Source organism: Tachypleus tridentatus, chromosome 9 (assembly GCF_004210375.1).
Source record: "Tachypleus tridentatus isolate NWPU-2018 chromosome 9, ASM421037v1, whole genome shotgun sequence".
NCBI lineage: Eukaryota > Metazoa > Arthropoda > Merostomata > Xiphosura > Limulidae > Tachypleus > Tachypleus tridentatus.
This window is the reverse complement of record NC_134833.1, coordinates 76,162,905-76,187,917: the sequence shown is the minus strand read 5'-3', so window position 1 is coordinate 76,187,917 and position 25,013 is coordinate 76,162,905. Positions and strand designations below refer to the sequence as shown.

Below are 25,013 nucleotides of genomic sequence, written 5' to 3'. Positions count from 1 at the left end.
GAATTTCGCGCAAAGGTACACAGGGGCTCTCTGCGCTAGGCGTCCAAACACGCTCGCCCTTTCAACCGTGATGGCGTTATAATATGCTGTCAATCCCACTATGTGTTGGTAAAAGAGTAGCCCAAGAGTCGGCAATGGGTGGTGATGAATAGCTGCCTTCCTTCTAGTGTTACACTACTAAATTAGGGACGGCTAGCGCAGATAGCTCTCGTGTAGTTTTGCCCGTAATTCAAACCAAACCAAACTATATATTAGTTGATGAATTTGTGCCGATTTTAATTCGTCTTTCCGAAAAATTAAATATTTTGTTGTTTAGCCGTGTATGCGTTTGTACTTTTTGTTTGTTACTTGTATGAATTATTTTTCTACCACAGATGAGGCTAGTCATGGCTTTCGTTAGATGAAATAATTCAAAACAGAACTCTGTGTCTATATGCATGGAATGCACTTCTTAGAATCTGGATTTTAATTCAACCGATGCTCATTAACTTTTTAACTAAAACAGTTTATTTAGCGAATTTCTTGCACTAGGTTCTGCAAACTTGTAAATAATTTGACCCCCTTTTGGTATATGTCTCGTAAACACTTAACAGTCTTCAGTGCTAGATGCGTAATTGAGTTTCTTAAAACTTCATTAAAATACATGAGTTAGCGCTGAATTAAGAGCACAGTATACAACACATTCGTCTCTTGAATAGTTTAACAAAAGTCTTCAGAGTTTAATGCGTTAATAAAACAAATTAATCTCCATAACTTGCCACCAGGAAGAACTTTAATTAGAGAATTACTTAACTAAATAATTATTGTGCCAATGCACAAGTTTGACAAAATTTATAAATTATGATTAAAGACACAAAGGTAGAAAATGTCTTTCTCAAGGTTTTCAGAGGGCGTTGTTTTCATTAAAAGTTACTTTGACCCTCAAGTAACCGATTTCCGCTGAAACTCATAGAACGTTTAGTAAACTATTGCTAGTTTTATTCGATTTAACTTTGTTGTATTTTATTAGTTAGTTCATGATTTCGTTATTCACTTTATTTGTTAATTTTGATACTCTTAAACATTATTTGGTATGTTTGCTGTATTATCTGTCTCGTCAACCAACTTTATATTAACCAATTAAGTGTTCTAGCAATTTATATCCAATATCACATGTTTTAAAGTTATATTTTATATATTGAATTTTACGTAGTTGTTGTTATTTTTATATTATTCATTATATATATTTTTGGAACAATTATTATCATGCACTCTGACTATAAATTTAGAACTAAGCTAAATGTAATCTGGTTGAACATCGTGAACTATTAATAAAACAGTGGCCGAGAATATCAATAACAGCGAGGGCACCCAAGTGATGATATGTAATGCATTTCAATCATTCTACATTTTTGCTTTGTGACCTTACATACATCTAGTTCAGGCGTTTTATTAAATTAGCTGTATTAATTACTTGGTTGATTTTTTATAGTTTTGAACTAAATATAGTATCTTGCTTTGATGATATTTAACACGGCACATTATTATAAAGCTCTTCTCTTTATATGTTACTCAGATTATCATTTCCTGGCCTTCTTCTGAAACAAGCAGCAGATAAAATTTGGGTTACATATCTAACTGGAAATATATCTGTAATGAGTGAATCCCTTGACTGTGAAGATACATGCTTTGTGAATAAATGTTGAACAAATGATAGCCTTTTTTCACCTATAGGAGGCTTTTTGTTCTATTATATATACATTTCTCGCTTCCGTATTCTCAAAATAACATAACTTTTAAAGTAGGTTTAATCCAACAGAAAACCGACAACTGTTGATTACATGAACTTAACTATTTTTCTATTTGTCTAATTTACATTATACAAGTCTTAAAGTTCACATAATGCCACAAAGTCAAAACTTGAATCTTCCTCAACACACTGATTGTTTAATTCTCCTATAGTGATTTTGTTCATTGCATAGCAGTGAAACATTATAGACATAAGCTTTTGTTTATTGTTAAGGAGAAAGCTACACAATGGGTTATCTGCGCTCTGTGTATTGAATCTCGACTTTTAGTGCTTAAAGTCCTCGAACTTGCCGTTGAACCACCGGAGGAGCAAAGTATAAGGCATAAAGAAGCAGTGAAATGGAGGCAGTAACTTTGATGTTAATATTCTTTTAGTCTAAGGTGGTAGTTTAAACTTATAAAAATATTCTAAAAACGCCTAGTTATGGTTTATTGTACTTTTATTGTCAGTAAAGCGAAACAATTTAAATTTCACTGCAGATGAATAAATAAAAAAAAACAAAATTGAGAAATTAGAACTTCAACTAATGAAATTTTTTGAGACTGAATACGTCAGCACCAACTAACTCTGTTGGTATCGCTATAATACTCATACGAAAAATAAATAAATGGAACATAAAGGTGATTGACCTCATTACATGGAAGGAAGGTAATTGACCTCATTAGAGAAAAACTTTTTTTTTGCCTCGTTAAAAGTCAAATAGGTATAGTTTTACGAAGGATTATATCCATTTTTTATGATATTTTGGTTCAGGTCTCATCTAAATAACAGTTATTTTATTTCAAAAAACCTTCACTGTTCATTCATTTCACAAACTGTACTTGCTCGAGTGCTAATACCTAATCAAATGCTGGTAATTTGAATTATAAAACTGCCACCAACAATATGATTGCTTTGCTAGGAGTTTAATACATTCTGGATTCATTGCCTTTAAATCTTTAAATACATATTATCTATAGTAATTTTTGAGGGGAGGAGCGTTCGTAACTTCGGTTGTTTCTAAATAAATATAAATTATAAGCTACTAAATTAAACCATTTGAAGAAGTTCTAAAGGTTTTATACACAAGAAATACTCAAATCCGTTTTTCGATAAACAGATTGTATAAATAACAATAGTTTATTGGTCCTCACTTCCCCATACGAGAAGAGATCTTGTAGGTAGTCAGATCTGGTTGTATTTTTAGTTTTTTATGGTGAGCAAATGCTATGTTAATACAAGTCCGACTGAAAGTTATACGTTTGAGACATAATCACCTTAAATAAGAGTATAAATGAACAGATTTCTAATGTAAATGACATCATTTAACACTTAACTTCAGTTTAAAGACTTGAAATATTACGTTTATTCTACAGATGAGAAATGTTTTTATACAATGTGATACTTGCAAAGAAAAACTAACTACGTATTTCATGAGCAGAAGTATAGTTTCTTTATAATTGAAGTAAATCCCATACTGCTCTAACGAAACAGTAGGATCACGTGGTTATCAGTTTATAATTCATACTTCCTTAGACAAATAAACAATATAATTTATGAAAATTCACGAAATTACAAGCGTTAAGATTCACCGAAGTAGTGCTTATTTTACTGTAAATTAATTTCTATGTAAATATTGCATACTTACTCTCTTCATGTAGGACTGAATGAAACAAGCTTGTTTGACAGGAGTATTTGATTGCTATAATTAATAGTGAATTGAAATATCTGGCTTCATCTGGTACTGACACGCAAGAACTAATATCATGCAATACCGTCGTGGAAGAACAGATTAATGTTATTCTAAAAATATTTTTCTATGAGTTCGAACTATTATCCTGTCGGCTTAATGTTGCCATCAGACAGTAGAAGAGTGACGTCACAAATGCCTGTTCTCAGCCAATCCTTGATATTGCCTAACCACGGAACGTCATACCCGAAGTGTTATTCTGTAAAACTCTAGCTTCCATTTTTTTCCAATGAAGTCCTTAAAGTTTGATTAAGTTATCTCTGTTAGATCTTGAATCGAGAAAAAAGATAAAGCGCCACGTTAATATTCTGTCATTTATGTACAAACAAACATGTTTTTGTTTTTGCATTTAATTCACGCACGTGGTAAGTTTGCTGTGATGACTATCTAAAAACTATTCTGCTATTACAAATAGTGTGTTATATTTCCAAGTTCATTATTTAATGATACAAATAAGGTTTTTAAAGTAAAACGTGAATACTTCGTATACGATAACACGTAGAAAAGCTTTTGTTTAACATTTTCAACAAAAATAAATTTTAGTACTATTTATGTAGAAATATCATTTATATAGAAATGCCATTTCTGTTCACTGCATATTTAGTGTGTGCCACAAAAGATCTAATATTTTTCCACCAAACGTTATTTCCTCTTTAAAGTGACGTAAACAATAATTTTTACCTAATGTTTCACGGTTCATTAATCTAGAATAGGTAACTACATTTCGTATGTGTGTTTCATATAGCAAAGCCATATCAGGCTACCTGCTGTGTTCACCGACTACATTTCGTATAGTATCTCCAAAATCCAATACCTTGAAGTTACCTTGTCTCAAAAGTTACAAGTACTATAGCGTCACATATCGTACAATTTCTATATCACATGCCTTGTAGTGTCTGTAATGGCACATTCCTTCCAGGTTCTGTAATGTTACCTAAGTTATACTTTCTGTGTTGTCAAATACCTTACAGTACTTTTTAATACTGCAAACAGTAAAGTGTCTGTATTGCCACATTCTTTCAATTTTCTTTCTAAATAAGTAACTTGCTATCTACAAGTTACCTTACAGTAACTGGCCAGGTATGGCTAGATGGTCAGAGCGCTCTACTCGTACTCTGAAGGTCGCGGGTTCGAATCTCCGCTCTTTCTGCCTTTGGGGCGTTGTAACCAATGTTATTATTCTTTGCTGGCGGGTGGCGATGTCTAGCGGCCTTCCTTCTAGTCTTACACTGCTAAGTTAATGACGGCTAGCGCAGATATCTTTGTGCGAAATTCAGAAACAAACGAATACAATAACCACAAAATCTCGTCCTATAATGTCGCACATCGTACAGTTTCTATTTTTAATATCACATATTTCACAATGTCTATACTATCGTATACTTTATATTATCTGTTATATTACACACCTTACAGCGTTAATAATGCCGTATATTATAGTATTTATTATATTACATACTTACGATGTGTATAATTTTACCAGCCTTGCAATATCTGCAATGCTAAGTTCATTATAATTTGTTTGTTTTTAAATTTTAGCGCAAAGCTACGCGCGAGCTATCTACGCTAGCCGTTCCTAATTTAGTACGGTTAAACTAGAGGTAAAGCAGCTAGTTATCACCACCCACCGCCAACTCGTTTACCAACGAATAGTGAAATTGACCGTCACATTATAACGTCCCCACGGAAGGAAGGGCGAGCATGTTTGGTATGACGGGGATTTGGATCCGCGATTCTCAGATGACGGGTGCTCTAACCACATGGCCATGTTGGGCCTCAAAACACAGAAATAAATATGTTGGCTTATACCCTGTTCTGTCGTTTTGAAAGATATTATCTAAATAATTACATTTTAAGACATAACTTTAACCTCGCCCCCCCCCAAAAAAAAAAAAAAAGTTAAATGACATGAAGATATTTCTGGAGGGGGAAGTTTAAAGAAATGGAAAACTGAACATAATCTATTGAAATACACCATACATTAAAAATTACTAACCATTTCGTGTAAAGATTTATGTAGCTGATTATTAAATAATTTAGACTTAAATATCTTTAAGATATTCATATGTGCTTTACATAATAACTCCTAGTGTGAATAATGACAAAGATAATATTAATATGTATGCTTGGTATCAGAACAACATTCTATTTTATTTTTAACAATATATTTAAATAAACAACTTGAAAAACGCAAATGTAACTTTATTATAAACAATTACACTCGGTCTTGCATTAATTACATTCAAATATTATGTAAATCACGTAAGTAAAATATAATGATTATTATGATCATTTTTTTTACAGTATTTTTACTTGGTATATTTTATATGAGTTTATAGATAATTAGACAAACTAAAAGCACTCTCCAAGGAAGGTTTAGTATAGCATAGAGCCACTAAAGCCATTAAGACATTACCTATTAGATGTCATCTTGAAAGCTTAAAGAGGAATATTCCATTATTTTCAACAAAGTCTTTATCCATTTCCTTTAGATTCACATATTTCAAAATAACTAACGTCTGGCAACTAGACGGGCCAGGATAAATGAATATGCCTTGATAACAACTCTTTAGCTACACTATGCCTATACAAGGTATTGGTTTGATGAAGCTAAAATCAGGTAAATGGGCAAGATTGAAGTAGAAAACTATTATTTAAAAAAACTCCACCCAGTTCCTTTAGCGATTCTTATTCAGCTGGACTAACCTTTGGTAATTCGAAGTGTCGGAGTAAATTATTATCTTTAATCAAGAACTTTCTCTAATTAATTTGAAGATGTCGGTTAAATGGAGCCAAGATCTAGTAATTAGGGAAGCAAGAGTAGCGACAGTTCTGTAACAAGAACTCTACCCCATTCCTTCAGAGATGACGGTTTGATAGGGCCAAGATCTGATAATTAAGCATGTGAGGGTAAAAGACGATTGTGCAACGAAACTTCATCTTATTCTTTTACAGATGTCAGTTCTGGTAATTCGTTAAGCCACAACTCTGCTTCCAACATGAATAATGTATTGTGATCTTGGAAGATACCATTACCAACACTGTAGAATATTATTCTAGCCAGTAACTAATTTCCTATTTTTTTCAATGTAGTAACTGGACAAAGTCCATACTAGTAAAAGGTGGCCCACCTTATAACACCTGTTGTACATGAACAAAACGTTTAGGCTTTATGCTTCCTGAAATTGGTCCTGCATGGACAGACGGTTAGAGGGCGCTCCACTCGTACTCTGACGGTCGCGGACTTGAATCCTCGTCACACCAAACCTGCTTACCCTTTTAACCTTGGGTACCTTATAATATTATAGCCAATCCCACTATTCATTGGTAAAATAATAGCTCAAGAGTTGGTAATAACTATCTAGTCTTACACTGTTAAATTATGGATGGGTAACGCAGACAGCCCTCGTGTAGCTTTGCGCGAAATTAAAATAAGCAATCCTGGAAATTATCTTTATACATGCACTTGTTCAGAGACAACGTATTTACATGCCTGAGTGATGGTTTCTCAGAGTAATGAGAGGTTTCTTAAGGTTGTTGTTGTTGTTTCGAATTAAGAACAAAGCTACAGAAAGGGCTATCTGTGCTCTGTTTACCACGGGTATCGAAACCCGGTTTTTAGCGTTGTAAGTCCGCAGACATACCGCTGAGCTACTGGGGGGCGTTTTTTAAGGTAGCTGTACCATCGTGGCATGTGAAGTTGCATATATTCTCTGACATTGTTCATTAATGTTTGTTTTGCTTTGTTTTGAATTTCGCGCAAAGTTACACGAGGGCTACCTGCGCTAGCCATTCATAATTTAGCAGTGTAAGACTAGAGGAAAGGCAACTAGTCATCACCACCCACCGCCAACTCTTAGGCTACTCTTTTACCAACGAATAGTGAGATTGACCGTAACATTAAAACCCCCTACGGCTCAAAGGGAGAGCATGTTTGGTGTGACGGGAATTCGAACCCGCGACCCTTGGATTAAGAATAGATTGCCTTAACCACCTGGCCGTGCAGGGCCTGCTCGTTAACATTCAGCACGAACTCTGAGGATGCTTTAGTCGTTGTCATCCTTTGTTCTGTTTCACAACGATGGTTTCCTCTTTCTTACACACTGATTCTGTACTAGAAGCAGTTTCTAAAACGTTAGTACTTTAAAAGTTTATTTAAATACTCACAGATTTCTTTTAGAAATGTACTTAAACACGGGTTGTTGCTTTGAAGCAAACATTACATTCTCTATATTTTCTAACATCACTTGCGTATGACCTCATGGCATACATAGGCCATTGAATGCCTGGAACGAGAGTGCTTGTCACCTTCCAAAACCCAACGGGAAAAAGAAAAACAATTGTTAAGTACAAAGCTACACAAGGGACAATCTGTGGTGTGCACACCGCAGGTGTATAAACCTGGTTTTTATTGTTATATATGTACCGCTTTGGTACCGTGATGGGGGGAGGGATTAAATACAGAACCAAGAATAATAGTTTATTGAACAGTATCGATCAATTAAATAAATCAATACAACTGAAAATTTAAATTTTTAATTTGTTACAAATAGCTCACAAATACGTTAAAAACACACGAAATATTCATTTATATTTTGATTTCGTTAGGAAAAATCCTTCTTTTAAATCTTCTGCTCTACAAATATATCAGTCACAGCTAAAAATCCACCTTGTACTCGTCCCTGTTCAACAGAAAGTATCCTCACCCTTTCAGCCTGTATTGAGATCAAAATAAAATTATGTATAATTTCAATGTGCGGCGGTCCCACTTTACGGGTTGGTCTTTTTCGCATAACGACTGTATAACATATGAGCCCCTATGAAACTTCTCAATGTGCTCTCTTTCTCTGTATATATATATATTAATCATTGCTACGCAACTGGAACGGTCACATTCTGAAGCATTTGATGACAGTGAGGAGTTTCTGTTATGACTGAATTGGGTTTATTCTTGACTTAAGACACACGAGCGATTTATCTCACAGGTTAACTTTTGTCAAATTAAAGCTCACTATCAGGTGGTTTCTGGGGTAAACAATCTCGAATTTATTTTTCTTCCACAGACAGTATCGGGTAGGTATATCTAGGTATAACATAACGTCCAGAATGTAGAATTGACACCTACAGTCATGTGAAAAGTTAGGACACCCTATGAAAGCATGTGTATTTTTGTAACATTTTTGGATATATAGATATTTAATCTCAATTTCAACAATAGTGAAAGATTATAGGAATATAACTAAACAATTAAAACTGAAAAAAAGAATTTTCAAGATCTTCTGTAAATGTAATTCTACAAAAATGCATATTCTAACTGAAGAAAAGTTAGGACACACTACTCCCTAATAGCTAGTGTTACCCCCTTTGGCTGAAATAACTGCAGTGAGACTCTTCTTGTGGCCATCAACCAGTCTCTGACATCGGTCTGAAGAACGTTTGCCCCACTCATCAATGCAGAATTCTTTAAGCTGTGAGATGTTTGAGGGGTTTCTTGCATGTACAGCCAGTTTCAAGTCACCCCACAGCATCTCAATGGGATTAAGATCTGGGCTTTGACTTGACCATTCCAGGACTCTCCATTTCTTAGTCCTTGGTGGATGTACTGGTATGTTTTGGGTCATTGTCGTGTTGCAGGCTCCATTTCCGTACAGATGGTCTCACATGATCCTCAAGCACCCTTTGATACACAGTAGAATTCATGGTGGTTTCTATTATTGTGAGCTGTCCAGGTCCTGCTGCAGCAAAGCAGCCCCAAACCATGACACTTCCACCTCCATGCTTCACAGTTCATATGAGGTTCTCTTCCTGGAATGTTGTATTTGGTTTACGCCAAACATGTCCTCTGCTCTGGTGTCCAAATAATTCAAATTTGGACTCATCTGTCCAAAGAGCATTATTCCAAAAGTCCTGGTCTTTGTCTACATTCACTCTGGCAAACTCCAGTCTGGCCTTGATGTTTCTCTTAGAGAGCAAAGGTTTCCTCCATGCACACCTTCCATGCAAGTTAAACTTGTGCAGTCTTTTTCTGATTGTAGAGGCATGCACTTTCACATCAACAGTAGCCAGAGCCTGCTGTAAGTCCCGTTATGACATGTTAGGGTGTTTGGAAACCTCTTTTAGCATCTTGCGGTCTGCTCTTGGGGTGAACTTACTTGGACGACCAGACCTGGTATGTTGGCAGTTGTTTTGAAAGCCCTCCACTTGCTGACTATTTTCCGGACAGTGGAATGGCTGATTTCAAAATCTTTTGGAATCTTTTTAAATCCCTTACCAGACTCATAAGCTGCTGCAATTTTCTTTCTGAAGGCCTCAGACAGCTCTTTTGCTCTCACCATGGTGCTCACTCTCACTTCAACAGTCAGGAGCACACCAAACAAAATATCTGAGGTTTAAATAGGGCAAGCCTCATTCAAAATGCTCAGTAACGATCTTCTAATCATGTGCACCTGGTGTGATACACCTGTGTGTGAGTTGAGCCATTTTAAGTTGAAATAAATATGGGGTGTCCTAACTTTTTCCTCAGTTAGAATATGCATTTTTGTAAAATTACATTTACAAAAGATCTTGAAAAGTCTTTTTTTCAGTTTTAGTTGTTTAGTTATGTTTCTGTAATCTCTCAGTATTGTTAAAATTGAGATTAAATATCTATATATTCAAAAATGTTACAAAAATACACAGGCTTTCGTTGGGTATCCTAACTTTTTCACATGACTATAGGTGTCTCAAAGATTGCCCAGTCAGTTTTATTGACTGGTGGACTCTTTTCGAATTACAACTGTGTAGCTAGTGAACCGATATGAGTTGAAACAGAATATCATCAGAATGACCCAGGGGCAAAAGAAGTATACATTTTACATATCACATATGTGGACGTCTTATGAGTTGGATTTAAATTCGATTAGTCAGTTTTTGGGGTCTCAGTCAATGATTTCGGCTGCCCCATCTATATGTAATCCGCTTACGAATATAAGACAAACGTCTTTTATACAAATAAGAAGATTCACGTGTTTCTATTTAAGTAATAAAAGTAAATAACATTTGTTTTGGGTTAAAAACTTTCACGTTATTTGTCACGGTGAGTTTCAAGTAATTGTAATGATGCTTCTAGATTTACCAAATTTAGTCTTAAAGTTTTTATTTTTAGAAGATCAGTTCTGCTATTTCTTGATGACGAGAAACCCACTCGAAATAAAAATGTATCTCAGAATGACTGGTAAGGGTATTAACACTTACTGATAAGGAGAGAACAACATGTCGACCTTCCTAGGAGTTTGAAAGGTGTTCCTTCATACCTATGCTAATTAATAACCTAATATCCACCTGCAACGCCCCCTACAATCCCGTACCCATTTATACTCTCGTTCCTAAGACATGTGCCCCTCAACGGTCACATTCAAACTCTCTCTTTCTTAACCGGAAGATGATTTAGGAAGGTCAATACGTTGTTCTCTCCTTATCAGTAAAAGTGTTAATACCTATAGTAGCCGTTCTGAGATACAGTTCCACTATTTCGTAAGTATAAAGATTATTTTTAATTGACCGTAACGTCATTGTATTGGATCCGTGTGTGACGTATTCATGACGCAATATCTGCACTCTGAGAATTGAGAAAAATAAAGTTCTGCGTGACGGGAAACGGAAGTGAAACAGGAAAATCGTGATCCCTATTGCAAGTTTTTATGTGCACAGGATAAAAATTTCGCGAAGTTGAGGGTTGCACATTGCGTAATATAAACGTTTTTCTGGTATCATATAAGCAAGAGTTCCATTATAGTATGATGTACCTTACTGTATAAAACTGTTATAAAATTTAACGTTTTAACCCTTTAATCTAAAATGTTTTCGTACGGGAAACAAAGTTTTTTAGAAACCTCTTCAGTTTATATTTGTCTAAGAGTTTCATCCGGGAAATATAAAACTCGGTTTACGCCTTGTTGTAGATAAATTATACATAAATGTATATAAAAACCAATAACAATAACCCAGAAATAATTTATTTAACTGAACCCGTGTATACCACTATAGTTTCATCAGGGCTTTCACAAAATAGGTCGAGAATTTAGGTTTAAGTATACATTAATTTTCTGTTGTAATATTATTCACAACGTTATCCATCCAAGCGACGTTATAAAAACTTTGATATAAAAGCGTAATTTCAAAATAATTATAAGAGTATCATGAACAAAAAATTCTTGTTAGAGGGTGATAAATAAACACTGAATGTGTATTGAGCTACAAATGTCATATTTTATCTCTGTTGATTGTAGGCTGCACTTAAAAAATTAACGAAGTCTCTGTGTATTTTATATTCACGTAAAAATTGTCTCTCTATAATTATTCTGCCTGTGTAAGGAAGATCTGTATTGGTTGAGAGATTATATTTATCGTAGATGAGTTGGGCTGTAATACTCCTATCTGGTTAAAACTTGTAAGTGATCTAAATGTTAAGCAACTCTGTGTGTTGTTATCTGCTTATTTCACCAATGTATATATAAACTACATGGCCAAAAAGTATGCGGACACCTGACCATCACACCTATATGTGTTTGTTGATCATTTCATCCCAAAACTATGGACATTAATATGAAGTTGGTCCCCCCTTTGCTGCTACAACAGCCTCCACTTTTCTGGGAAGGCTTTTCACTAGATTTTGGACATGGTTGCAAGGATTCGCTCCTATTCAGCCACAAGAGCATTAGTGAGGTCGAGTACTGACCTCGGGCGAGAAGGCGTGGCTCGCAGTTGGCGTTCCAATTCATCCCAAAGGTGTTCAATGGGGTTGAGATCAGGGTTCTGTGCAGGCCAGTCAAGTTCTTCCCCACCAACCTCGGCAAACCATATCTTTATGGATCTTGCTTTGTGCAGGGGGATATTATCATGCTGAAACAAAAAAGGGCCTTCCCCAAATTATTGCCACAAATTTGGAAGCACAAAATTCTCTAGAATGTCACTCTATGCTGTAGCATTAAGGTTTACCTTCACTGGAACTAAAGAGCCTAGCCGAAACCAAGAAAAACAGCCTCCTCCATAAAACTTCATAGCTAGCACTATGCATTCAGGCAAGTAACGTTCTCCTGGCATCCGCCAAAACCAGATTCGTCCGTCAGACTGCCAGATAGTAAAACATGATTCATCAGTCCAGAGAACGCGTTTCCACTGCTCCAGAGTCCAATGGCAGTGTGCTTTATATCACTACAGCCGACGCTCAGCATTGTGCATGGTGATGTTAGGCTTGTGTGCGGCTGCTCGGCCACAAAAACCCATTTCATGAAGCTCCTGACGAACAGTTCTTGCGCTGACGTTGCTTCCAGAGACAGTAGTGGGTGTTGCAACTGTGGACAGACGATTTTACGAGCTACGCGCTTCAGCACTTGGCGGTCCCGTTCTGTAAGCTTGTGTGGCCTACCGCTTCGTAGTTGAGCTGTTACTGCTCCTAGACGTTTCCACTTCACAATAACAGCACTTATAGTTTACCGGAGCAGCTCTAGCAAGCACAAATTTGACGAACTGACTTGTTGGAAAGGTGGCATCCCATAACAGTACCATGTTGAAATTCGCTGAGCTCTTCAGTATGACCCATTCTATTGCCAATGTTTGTCTATGGAGATTGCATGGCTGTATGCTTGATTTTATGCACCTGTTAGCAATGGGTGTGGCTGAAATAGCCAAACCCACTAATTAGAAGGGGTGTCCACATACTTTTGGCCATGTAGTGTATGTCTGAACAAATTCGACATTTTAGTTTCTAAACTACTTTAGCAACAAACGATACATTCACTTTTAGCACCAGCGGAGCTCATAAGACACTGTTTACTTTGTCTTTTACGCATATAAAGAAAACTCGTTAAAGGTTTCGTAGAGTGTGATCGGAAATTTGGACAACTCGAATCGGAAAGCCGATTGTTATAATAATTTTTTTTACTGCCTTTCTTATTTTCGTATCAAAGAGGTTAATTATGCATATGGTAAAAATGACTGTCAGTTTCAGGTTTTCTTCAATTACAGTACGATATCTATGAGACTTACAGTCATACTAACATGCTGGCCATTTCAGCCGTGAGGGCGTTATACATTTATGGTCACTCCAACTATTCGTTGGTAAAAGAGTAGCCAAAGAATTGGTGGTGGGTGGTGATGACTAGTTGCCTTCCCTCTCATCTTACACTGCTAAATTAGGGACGGCTAGAGCAAATAGCCCTTGAATAGCTTTGCGCGAAATTCAAAACAAACAATACTACTTTATTTAGACATAATACTTCAATTTTAATTTCAAGTTTACAAAAAGCTTAATGTAGAAATATATACACAGTTTATGCTACAAAAATATTAATGTGTAGGGATAACACACATTTGATCTTATAGAAAAAAAATTTACGTTAGGAAATAAAAATGCAGTTTATCGTTTACTAGAGTTTAATGTCTTGGAGTTCATATATATGTAGTTTGTGCTTGAATTTTATAACATCATATTGTTATTTAGTTATAAGCTGGTGGTTCAGTTGTAAAAGTTTCCTCACTGGAGTTATAACATAATTAAACTTAAATTTTCCTATATTACATTTCTTTATTTCTCTTGCAGGAGGCGTTGCTTACACGATTTAGAAACTCTACCAATGTAAGGATCGTTCATCTTGTGAGTGGTGGAATCATTTTTATCCTCATGATGGTGTTTTTATTTTACTGGATATCTAGGCGTACTGTCCGTGACTCTGATGAGCAATTGAAAACAGAAAGAAATGTCTAACTCTTTTTTTTGTATTGCTGCAATAAAAATATACTTCAATATTTTTTCATAACAAGCACTATCCAACGTTAAAAAGAAAATAAGACGATGTTGATTATATTGAGAAATGATATATATATGCAAAAACGGCTCGTTTGGGTTGAGAAAATATTTTACATAGAAGAGCGAACAACGTTTCGACCTTCCTCGGTCATCGTCAGGTTCACAAAGAAAGAAGTAACTGACGATGACCGAGGAAGGTCGAAACGTTGTTCGCTCTTCTATGTAAAATATTTTCTCAACCCAAACGAGCCGTTTTTGCATATATATTTCTCTACAAGTGGATTTTCTCGGCATCACTGAGAAATGATGTATTTAATCCTTCTAGTTTCTATATACAAAGCAAAAACTAGTAAGGGACCTTCCGGTTATATGTAAAAGTAAATTAGGTTTAAGCTTTCTCGATCCTGTTACGTAAAGAGCAAAATATTTTTCAAAATCTCGGATATGTTATTACAGAGTAAAAATATAAGTTATTATTTCTGAAATAAGATTAGATCAAAATATTTTGATTAATTATATATAGAATAAGAATAAACTAGGAAATGTTGTATATGTTTTTTCCAGAGTTTTCAAACGTTTCAGGATCGTGTGCCACTTTTTTGTTTAACTTTCAAAAATTACAAACCCAGACTTAATTTTTTCAAAAAAAGAGATAAGAACCTAGTAAAAAAAATCACATTTTTAACACTTACTTATTAATGCAAAGGATGCGTTTGTTGTCGTTGTTTTCTGGCACGATTGAAGAATATGTAGAATCATTTTTGTCTATTTTAAGGGAAGAAAATATTGACGAGTCTATGTAAGTAATGGATGAATCTATAAGCGAGGAGAGTAGTAAATATATGTCGTAAAAACTCAGATACGGCTTATTACAGATTTTATGATTTGTATACTAATTGTGCCGCGTATCACCGACGTTATCTCCTCGTACCATCAGTAGTAAACCTACCAGATCTAAAATAACACGAGATAAATAAGTTCCAGTTGTTTATGTGTAGAGTAGAATCAAACTAAAAAGTGATCATTTATATTACATCTATAATAGAATATGACGAGATTAATTAATTCAGGTTGGTTATGTGTAGAGTAGAATCAAACTAAAAAATCGAGATTAATGAACTCCAGTTGTTTATGTGTACAATAAAAAATTTTAAGACGAAAAAAATGTATTATGTCGGAAAGTCTAGAGTAAGATGACATTATTAATGTATAAAATAAAATTAATTTAAAACATATCATTTACGTTATGTCTAAAATAAAACAAGATCAATATATCCTGGTTATTTTTGTGTAAAGCAAGATTAAACTAAGGAATAATCGGATGTTTTACTTCTAGAGTATAACGAAATTAAAAAAATATGTATTGATCATTATGGGTAGGATAAAATAAATATAGGAAATTGTAGACTATGATACATGTAGAATAAAATAAGATTAATAAATCCATGTAATTTACGTGTAGAGTAAATGAAACTAAGAAATATCGTGTATGTTGTAAGTATAGAGTGAGAAAAGACTTATAAATTCCGGTTATACTACATGCGGAACAAAATAAGTCATACAAATAACGATTACGTCATGTGTAGGATGAAATTATAAATTCCAGTCACATTATGTGTAGAGTAAAACGAAACAAAGAAATACTGACTGTGTCATGCTAGAGTGATACGAGATTAATATATTTTAGTCATATAGTGCGTGTGTGTGTATAGTAAATCAAAACTAACAAATATCGATTACGCTGTTTTCACTAATGTTTTTAATATTACTTTATTTAAATGCTTGCTCCTTTGAGAAACTGTAGTAAAATTAGGATAAGTAAAACAATTATACAAAATTTTATCTGAATCAATAGCGTTTACCAAAGTGTGTTGTTTCAAAATTATTTGTTTTAGCAGCAGATATGTAAAAATATATGTTTCTTTAAGACTATAAAAAGCCATGGTTTGACAAAAAGTGAAGCCTTTCTTCCAGTCTTAAAACATATTATTTCCTCTTTCTATTGTGTACTGTCTAGTTCGTGGTAATATGTTTCACACTCTCACAAAGTCCTATATATGATACATTGTTTCTCTTGAACAAAACTTTGTCTTAAATGTTGATAAAATGCAACACGATTATTGACTATTTCAAGAAAACAAAAGCATTAGTTCAAATGAGAACTCAAAATTTAAAATTGGGTTAACAGATAGGCGTGGTTTATTTATCAAGTAATCCAAAGAAACATATACAAAAATACGAACTAAGTGATTTTACCAACAACAAACACAATGATCTTTGTGACTTTCTTATTACTGTTATTTAACACTCGTGTTTATTTTATAACTTGTGTTTTAATATATTGATATAGTATGTCTGTAGAACAGTTAAAGCAGTTGAAAGTAAAAATGAACAAAAATTTAAAAAATAAAAATTAAGGAGACTAGTAAATATAAGAAATATGACATGAATTTATGAACAATTACAAAATATAAAAGCGCCATTATGTAGTTTCAAAAGTGTAAAAGAAAAATCAGCGTCTGATGTGTAGTTAAACTCTTTTAAATAATTAAAGCATTCAGTTTCAAAAAGTATGCAGTAGTTTTCTATTCATTGCGTCCTTGTGGCTGAATTGCATTAAAAGATATCAGTTGTGAATAATGTCTAAAATATAATATTTCTGTAAAAATTTAACTACTAAATTATACAGTTAACTTTATAATTAGTGATGTTTCTAAATTTTTTTTTTATTTGGGGACGTAAAGGTCCAAAAATTTAATTTGACGACAAAAATTGAATGCTTTCATAACACTTGAAATCATATTGTATGGAACCTAAAAATCTTAAAAAACAATATCTCAGATGAAGCTGTTGGAGTACAGAACTCTCCGATGGGGTCTGTCTACAATTCCAACTCGGTGAAAATGTCCCTGACTTTATTACTTGTAATGGATTAATTTGATAACGTTTAGTGATCCTAAAGTTTCATAATTCTGACAGTTTTTCCTGCTAACATCACTTGTTGCACTACTTCGTTGTCTTGTTTCTTTCTGGGCCAAGCGTGTTAAGGAGTTCGACTCGTAATTCGAGGGTCGCGGGTTCGAATCTCGGTCGCACCAAACATGCTCGCCCTTTCAGCCGAGGGGGCATTATACTGTGACGGTCAATCCCACTATTCGTGGGTAAAAGAGTAGCCCAAGAGTTGGCGGTGGGTGGTGATGACCAGCTGCCTTCCCTCTAGTCTTATACTGCTAAATTAGGGATGGCTAGTGCAGATAATCCTCGAGTAGCTTCGCGCGAAATTCAGAACAAACATATTGTTTCTTTCTTGGTAAAGAAAAATAAAAATATTCATATAAATAAACTGTTTAAAAAAGATTGACTAGTGTGAAAGTAATCTAACTACGTTTTATTAAAATTGTTAGCTTCTCAAATCTTTATGAAAACTTAAAACCTATTTAGTTTCTCGTTCTTTGATAACTGTAAAAATGCTGTTACGAAAGTCAATAATGTTATTTAAATGCTCCGAAATAGAACATTATCATCCATCAATGTCTTCTAGATTTTTGAACAACTTTAAATCCAGAGATTTCTGTCGCCTTCTCTTCGAAAATGAAATAAAAAGTTTGCGTATTCATAAAATGTTCTGCTTTTACGTTCAATTAACGAAACTCTTCGTGACTAAATGTAAGCAAACTTCTATTTAAACGGAAAACTTGCTATGTAAAGTCAGTGATCTATTTATTAACGTGACACCCTCGTGTAACAAGTTTATTTTTCTTTTCTTTCTTAATTGGAAGCCTCAGGCGAATCAGACTTCCTGGTGGAGAGTTCAGCAAAAGTAATTATGACTGTAAAATACCACACTTCTGAAAGAAAGGGTCCTGAAAAACGACTGGTTCACCCCGTGTTCGTCCTTTGGCGTATTTTATGATCCCAGGAAATCTGCTATTTATTTAGGCAAGACATTTTACCGCCTTTGTAGGTTAATGTTTAAGGTGTCTGCTAAACAAAGTTCTACTTTAATAATTGAAGGGAAATGGGTACTATTACCTGACAGTTTTGTTTTTTTCATTGTGATTATAATATCCAAAAGTGGTTTTAAATGACCAAAAAAGTTAAGTGATGTTCCCAGTTTTGTTGGTTATTACAGCCACACAACTATACCTAGTTTGGTTGGAACGTGAAACATAAATATACGTGTACGTTATGACTAAGAACAGGAATCTGCTTACAGCACCCACCAGAAATAGTTGGTGCGTGTATCGAAAGAGGGCGCCGACCGCTGACATTGTATAATTAAAGATCTAATTACAGTGTTTTATAGCTATCACTTCATGATTACAGAAGTGTACACGATTAACAAGATATAAAGCAAAGATAAGTATCTGTATAAAATATTTGAAAAAGTTTTCAATTGATGAGTTAAAAAATCAAAAACCACATGGTTTGCAGGATGATAAACTTTAAAGTCTAGTGTTATCATGTTATATGATAGCAAGAGTAACACACGAGTGTTATAGGAAATATTTTAGATAAAGAGCATTACTTTACTAAACAATACAGTTTGCTACTACTCATATACACTATTTCTGCGCTAATCTTAACGAACGTGAGTCACACTATAATTACATTGCACAATCCGCTGATATGTAGCGAGCTAGCGGAGAGGCGAGGAAATTGTGCACCTTAACCTCTCAAAAACATATAATATTAAGTCTCAGATTAGACAGTTAACTGTAATGTTACGATACTTAGCACACGGTTTGTTGTACATTTGTGAAATTTAGTTTTAAATATTATTTTTACTCATTAGACAATAGGTAACATCAGAAGTTTCAGACAAAGCTATTATAAAGGACTATATGTGCACAACTGATGCTAACCTTCGACTTACAGAACAAGGGGAAGGCAGCTAATCAACATCAACCACCAACAGATCTGAGATATTCTTTTTTGACGCAATAGTAGATGTGTTGTTGTTTTGTTGTTTTTTGGAATTTCGCGCAAAGCTACACAAGGGCAGCAGGTCATCACCGCCCACCGCCAACTCTTGGGCTACTCTTCTACCAACGAATAATGGGATTGACCGTCACTTTATAACGTCCCCACGGCTGAAACGGCGAGCATGTTCGGGGCGACTGGGATTTGAACCCTTGACCCTCAGATTACGAGTCGAACGCCTAAACCCACATGGCCATGCCGGGCCGGTAGGGTAGGATGTAACAGTCATTCTTATAGCCCATCTATGGTTTCAATTTTTGAACTGCGTTTTGTTTTTTGAAGTGGCAATCCAAGAACCATAAGCCCTTGAATTAATGTCCGAGCACATTAGTCTTTCAAAGTATAAACCTCTGTTATCCGAATAATTGCGTTGGTGAAATGTACATAAAAAGATATGTATTTTGGAACAGCGCGAAGCCTATAAATGTTGTTTCTTTCTCGAAGCTAGCTTCATTTAGACTTATACTTCAAACCGTTATGTTTTTTTTTTTCAGTTTTTGTAACGTAATATTGGATTGATATATTTCAGAGGGTTAGAATATTACAACAAATAAATGTTTAAGAAGCATGTTGCGTCCAACGGATGTAGACTACTTTAGAAAAACTATACTAGTGTGTACGAATAAAGTATTCATGTTGGACTGGGAATACATAAGTTATAAAATTATGATAATAAGAAAACGTTGAATACTTACTTTGAACAATAAGCCATTAGAATTTCAATCGTAGATTTATTTTTCCTGAAACAGGAAAAGTTTTTTTTTTAGTACAACTCATTTTTAATGTATATTAAAGTTAATGAGCCTCAAAAAACAAGGCGAAAGATAAAAATTACTCTATTTTTTCTATCATATGACTATCTGTTATAAGAAAATAATTACAATAGTTAAAAGTATTATTCACTGCAATTCTTGTCACCGTCTTACACGATTCACACCTTTTCCATATTAAATCGAAATATGGACCACGAAAAATAATTTCTGCGTGAACTTTTTCTACCAGAAATAAGTTTTAACTCAGTTAATGTGTTAAAAGACCTGATTTATTCTGGAACAGCTAACTTGAAACAGGTATTTTAGGCATATTATTATGTTAGCTAATAGGTAGGTATTCTGTCATACAAGTCTGACTTTGAGCATTGTTAAGTTATGAATGTTGATATATTTTCTTCTTTTCTAAAATACTGTTACAAACTGTATTCTAGTTTATTCGTTTTTAAAAGTTTATATTGTCTTTTGGCAAAGGGAGATTTTACACAGTGTTATTGGCATGGCTTAAAATCTAAAATGTTCTCCAAAACGCGAGCTAGCTAGTATTTGAATAAATTACATTGAATCTATTAGAGTGAATTGTTGAGTTATTGAGTTTGTTCTTCAGATAGTTAGTTCAATCTGCAAGTATTAAATTTCTGATTCGATGACAAAACAGATACAAAAATCAATTGAAATCGTTGAGTTGATGTTTATTGTAAACTTAGGCCTATCAATACTCAGTTATAGCAGAAGAAATAAAACGTATAGGGAATTTGAATAAGACTGTCAATATTGGAACTGTCAATAATTTTGCTAGTGAATTTAATATTTCTGTATTTCCATGCGACATATAAAAATTGAAAGAAAAATTAAAGTTACTAGATCGTGAGATACATTTATGACTGCTACGTCGTGAAACAAGTACAAGTTGCGTTTACTAAGTATGAAGGGTTTAGTCTGATAATTCATGAAATTATCCTCAGACAGAAAACACGACTATCAAATCGACAATTGTTTATGATATAGAACTGAACTCTTTTCTTGTGGGCTATTGTCAATACATGTCAATTAAGACTGGTGTCATTTTCTCTTCCTAATTAGCTCTGAACGAAAATAACGTTCAAAAGTATCAGGACTAAACAAGCATAAACTTAGTAAGAAGTTGACGTAGCATAAGTAATTTATAGGATTGCCAGACGCCTCTCCCAAATTCAAAAGTATTTTCAGATATTATATAAAAAATATGCCATTGTATGTAAGGAGACGCAATTTTCTAACGTGAAAACGTTTGTATCAATATTTTTTTATATTTATGGCAAAGCTATTAAAGCTATTTCCTACTGTCTCTAATTGATTATTGATGAGAATAAAATCAGTCAGTCAGCACCACCCAGCCACCAGAAACTCGTGATAAAGAATTAACTGTCACTCTTATAACGTAGCCACACCTTATAGTGTGAAGAATATTTTACGAAAACCCATAGATTCAAATTAGGCTTGTTGGGTACAAAATCCACAGATCTTTCACCAGGCCAATCCGCACAGACGTCTTTATTGAAAACAATTTGTAAAATGCAATTATTTACAATATAGTGTTTAATATTTTTTATTAAAGCACCATAATTGACATGTTAATTATTTATATAGTTTCCTGTGTGTATTCTAATATCTTCGGTTTTTTGATAAGCCCCAAATATTATACACATCAAAAACTACTTATACACTGCTGGCCAAAATCTTAAGGCCAATAAACATAAACAAAAAATATGCATTTTGTGTTGTCAGACTCAACCATTTATTTGAGTAGAGCTTCGAAAGATGAAAATAACAAAAGGGAAAATAAAAAAAAAAATTTAGCGTTTAATAGGAAAAATGTGAACACTATGAAATTAGCCTAAATACTAGCTGGTCAAAAGTTTAAAACCATACCAAAGAAAAGTTCTAAACAGGGTAGGAAATGTCCAACAAGAGGTCCCAGTAATGAGTTGCTCACCTAAATTCCACCCAAGGTAATACATAATAATAAAGAAAATCAAGATTAGCTTAGATTGAACATTTAATATACCATTAAGAGTAAAGCTACAAATCAAAAGCAATATAACATAAAGACATAGTTTACATAGCAGAAATGAATTATTCCATGTGAAGTTAATACACTGAGGAAAAGTAAGGTCACTATCAGACTAATTATCTTTCATCATGTTGTGTTTATAGTCAATATTACTTCAAAACAATGCGCCTGTTCTGGTGATTGGCAGCAAATGTGTCATCAGCAGTAGTTTTTCTATAGCCACTAGACTGGTTACGAACTGCTGATTTCGGAGGATGCACAGGCCCTTTGTTTCAGTGGCTCTGTGGACATTGTCCCCCTCCACAAGACGCTTTAGGGTTGTCACAATGGCAGGGAGGGTTCTTTTCACAGCCGGACAAGCAGCATGTTGGTAGGCCCATCTTGTGTCTGACAGTCGCTTCAACTCTATGTGCTGGTTCACGGATTCAAATTCCTTCTGTACCTTCAGAGAAGAATTTGTACAGCTTCTGAATTGCCACAAAGTATTCTGCTGCAGCCTGGACGTTGTGCACACAATCAACTAGCACAAGGTTGAGGCTGTTTGCATAGCAGTGGACATACACAGCCTGAGACACCTCTCTCCTGTACGCCACTGATGTGCCCTGACATAACTGCAGCTCCGTCATAGCACTGGTCAATGCAGGCATTATGGTTAATATCACATTGCTCTGTTGGTGGAGGTACTTTACCACAGTGGAGAGCTGTTCTTGTTTGCTCACATCCTTTGTTTCATCCACCATTAAAGCAAAATGCTCAGCTTCCATGACCTCTTTGCTAATATTCTTCCTGATCATTCCAGCTAGATGTCAAGCAGTTCGTTTTGGATATCATGGTGCGTGTACTTGGCATTGCCAGGACCACTCAGCTTCTTCTTCACGATTTCATCATACCTGGAAATCATGTCAAGAAGTTCTCGAAAATCTCCCCTGTTATCTGACTGACTACTTCTCTGTGACCTCTCTGGGCTTCATTCTGGCAGGCTGTGTAAGAGCAGTGCATCTATCATGGCTCTTATGCATTGCCGATATTCCTCCACAGTTTTAGCATGGCTTGCATCGAGAGCATGTTGGATCTTTGCACACTTTGTTTTCTGCAATTTAAATTCTGCCCAAGCTTGCATGGAAAACTTGTGTCCTGCAGAGTTATCATGGGACTTCAGTGATGTGGTCGTCTTCTTCCAGTTCCAGAAGTCTTCATGTAGTAATGATCACGCCAATTCTTGTTGAATGACCTTGACTGGCTGCTGTATTCTGTGGCCGGGTATCTCTTCAAGTCTGGACAGGTAGGACCACTATCTGGAAGCTGGCTCAGGTCCTTGAGTCCTTGTGGTAGTTTTTCACCCTGGGTGTGAGTGGTGCCCTCTTACGGCTGGGATCCCGCACTTGTCGTGTCCGCATTCTCACCATCACGATCACCATTCTACTCCTCACTTGCACCACATGTGTTTTTAGGACCCTCTACTCGCTGCCTCTTCTTAATCAACCCTTTGTATAGTATGACCGGTTTATGTTTTGGTGGGTGATGTCTGACTCTTGTCTTGTGTGTTGGTGTCCTTGTTTGAAAACGAGTCGCTGATTTTGAGTTCCTTTTATTAATCCAAACTGAGTGTGTGTTCCAGTGTGAGGCTGAGTACCAGAGAGAGCGAGAGCCGCGTAAACAAACATAACTCCCTTTTATACAGAGGGCGCGAACGTCAAAGTGACCCCCGAGCTGGCTGACTGCTAGTACCATTTCTTACTTCCAAGTTGTGTTAGTTTATATGAAACGAATGGGAATGTCTCTCATTATATTGGCATTAGGGCTTAAAAAAAGAATATTCATTTTAAATATCGAAATATAAGAAAAAAATATAAAATACATACTATCGGGTCATTTAATGAATAAGGAACAAATAACAATTAAACATAGCTCAACATTACGAACAACTGCGGCATTGAAATCGCCAAATTATATTAATAGCACATGAAAATCCAGAACATATCCGTGAAATACTGTTATAGAAAGTGTTTATCTTTAACCATATAGCACAAGTACTTAATTAGAGGGTAGTGATAATGTAAAATTACAGGGCTAATTAGGAAACACAAACAGTTTTGATAGGGCATGTTGTAAAACTGTGGGCAGCTAATGGGAGTGACCGGGGGGGTGGCATCTGGATCTTGATCGGGCTGAGCCGATCGTTAGCCGTTCGCAGAGCGTACACTATAGTCAGCGACTCGGTGATCATACGCTTAAGGCATTCGAGGCGGGAATCGCGCGCTCGAACAAAGCAAACCCGCGGCCTGGATATTGAATGGTTGTAGTAGTACAAAAACAAAATGTCTAAATTGCAGTTGACCTTCACAGAAAGGCTGGTTTCTTCATAAGTTCACATTATTCATACAGGCCAAACTGTGATTGTGATATTGTTCTCATTATCATAAGTGTGACAAGCACCTGTTACAATAATGTAACTACTACATTACATTAAATTAAACACTTCTAAATAGCCCAATGACAATTTGAAAATTCATTCTACTATTGTTTAGAAATATTATTTGGTCAGTTAACATGTAAGGTTATTATCTAATCATTAATATAACATTAATTGGATTGTAAGTCACAATTTTAAGTGTATGCCATAATCATCAGTACAATTTTGGATGGCTGATACACAATGCAAAATGATCTCACAGAGGACACAACACCGGCTAAATGCTTCATAGTTTTGACCTATAGACAATACACTCATACATGCATGCTATGTTTTACTTTTCAATAAAAGATAAATGAAATTAATGGGTAAATACCTTGTGAAACCTTTGGTTTATCAAGTAAAATCCCTGATGATCTGTTGTAACTTGAAATCAACGTGGTTGTCTAATCTTCGTCAAAGCTCAAGATAGAATGGCATTACACAGGGA

The 25,013-nt window shown here is 35.0% G+C and overlaps 2 protein-coding genes and 1 long non-coding RNA gene across 4 annotated transcripts in view; 1 reads left to right on the top strand and 2 right to left on the bottom strand.

Moving 5' to 3' along the window:
* The window catches only part of LOC143225533 (LHFPL tetraspan subfamily member 6 protein-like), a 41,882-nt gene extending 38,341 nt beyond the window's left edge, over positions 1 to 3,541 (bottom strand). The window contains exon 1 of the mRNA XM_076455163.1: positions 3,417 to 3,541. Within this exon, the coding sequence (XP_076311278.1) occupies positions 3,417 to 3,425 (9 nt within the window). The 5' untranslated portion in view covers positions 3,426 to 3,541. The remainder of the gene's footprint in view (positions 1 to 3,416) is intronic.
* Positions 1 to 14,410, top strand: part of LOC143225532 (bcl-2-related ovarian killer protein homolog B-like) — a 19,910-nt gene extending 5,500 nt beyond the window's left edge. The window contains exon 2 of the mRNA XM_076455161.1: positions 14,098 to 14,410. Within this exon, the coding sequence (XP_076311276.1) occupies positions 14,098 to 14,262 (165 nt within the window). The 3' untranslated portion in view covers positions 14,263 to 14,410. The remainder of the gene's footprint in view (positions 1 to 14,097) is intronic.
* On the bottom strand, positions 13,861 to 25,013 carry LOC143225535 (uncharacterized). 2 transcript variants are annotated; one of them, XR_013013905.1, is made up of 4 exons: positions 24,900 to 25,013; positions 19,983 to 20,027; positions 14,997 to 15,069; positions 13,861 to 14,279 (listed from the first exon to the last, which is right to left on the bottom strand). It is a non-coding gene; the product is annotated as an uncharacterized LOC143225535 (long non-coding RNA). The 2 variants fall into 2 exon arrangements; XR_013013906.1 differs by having other exon boundaries at positions 13,861 to 14,227.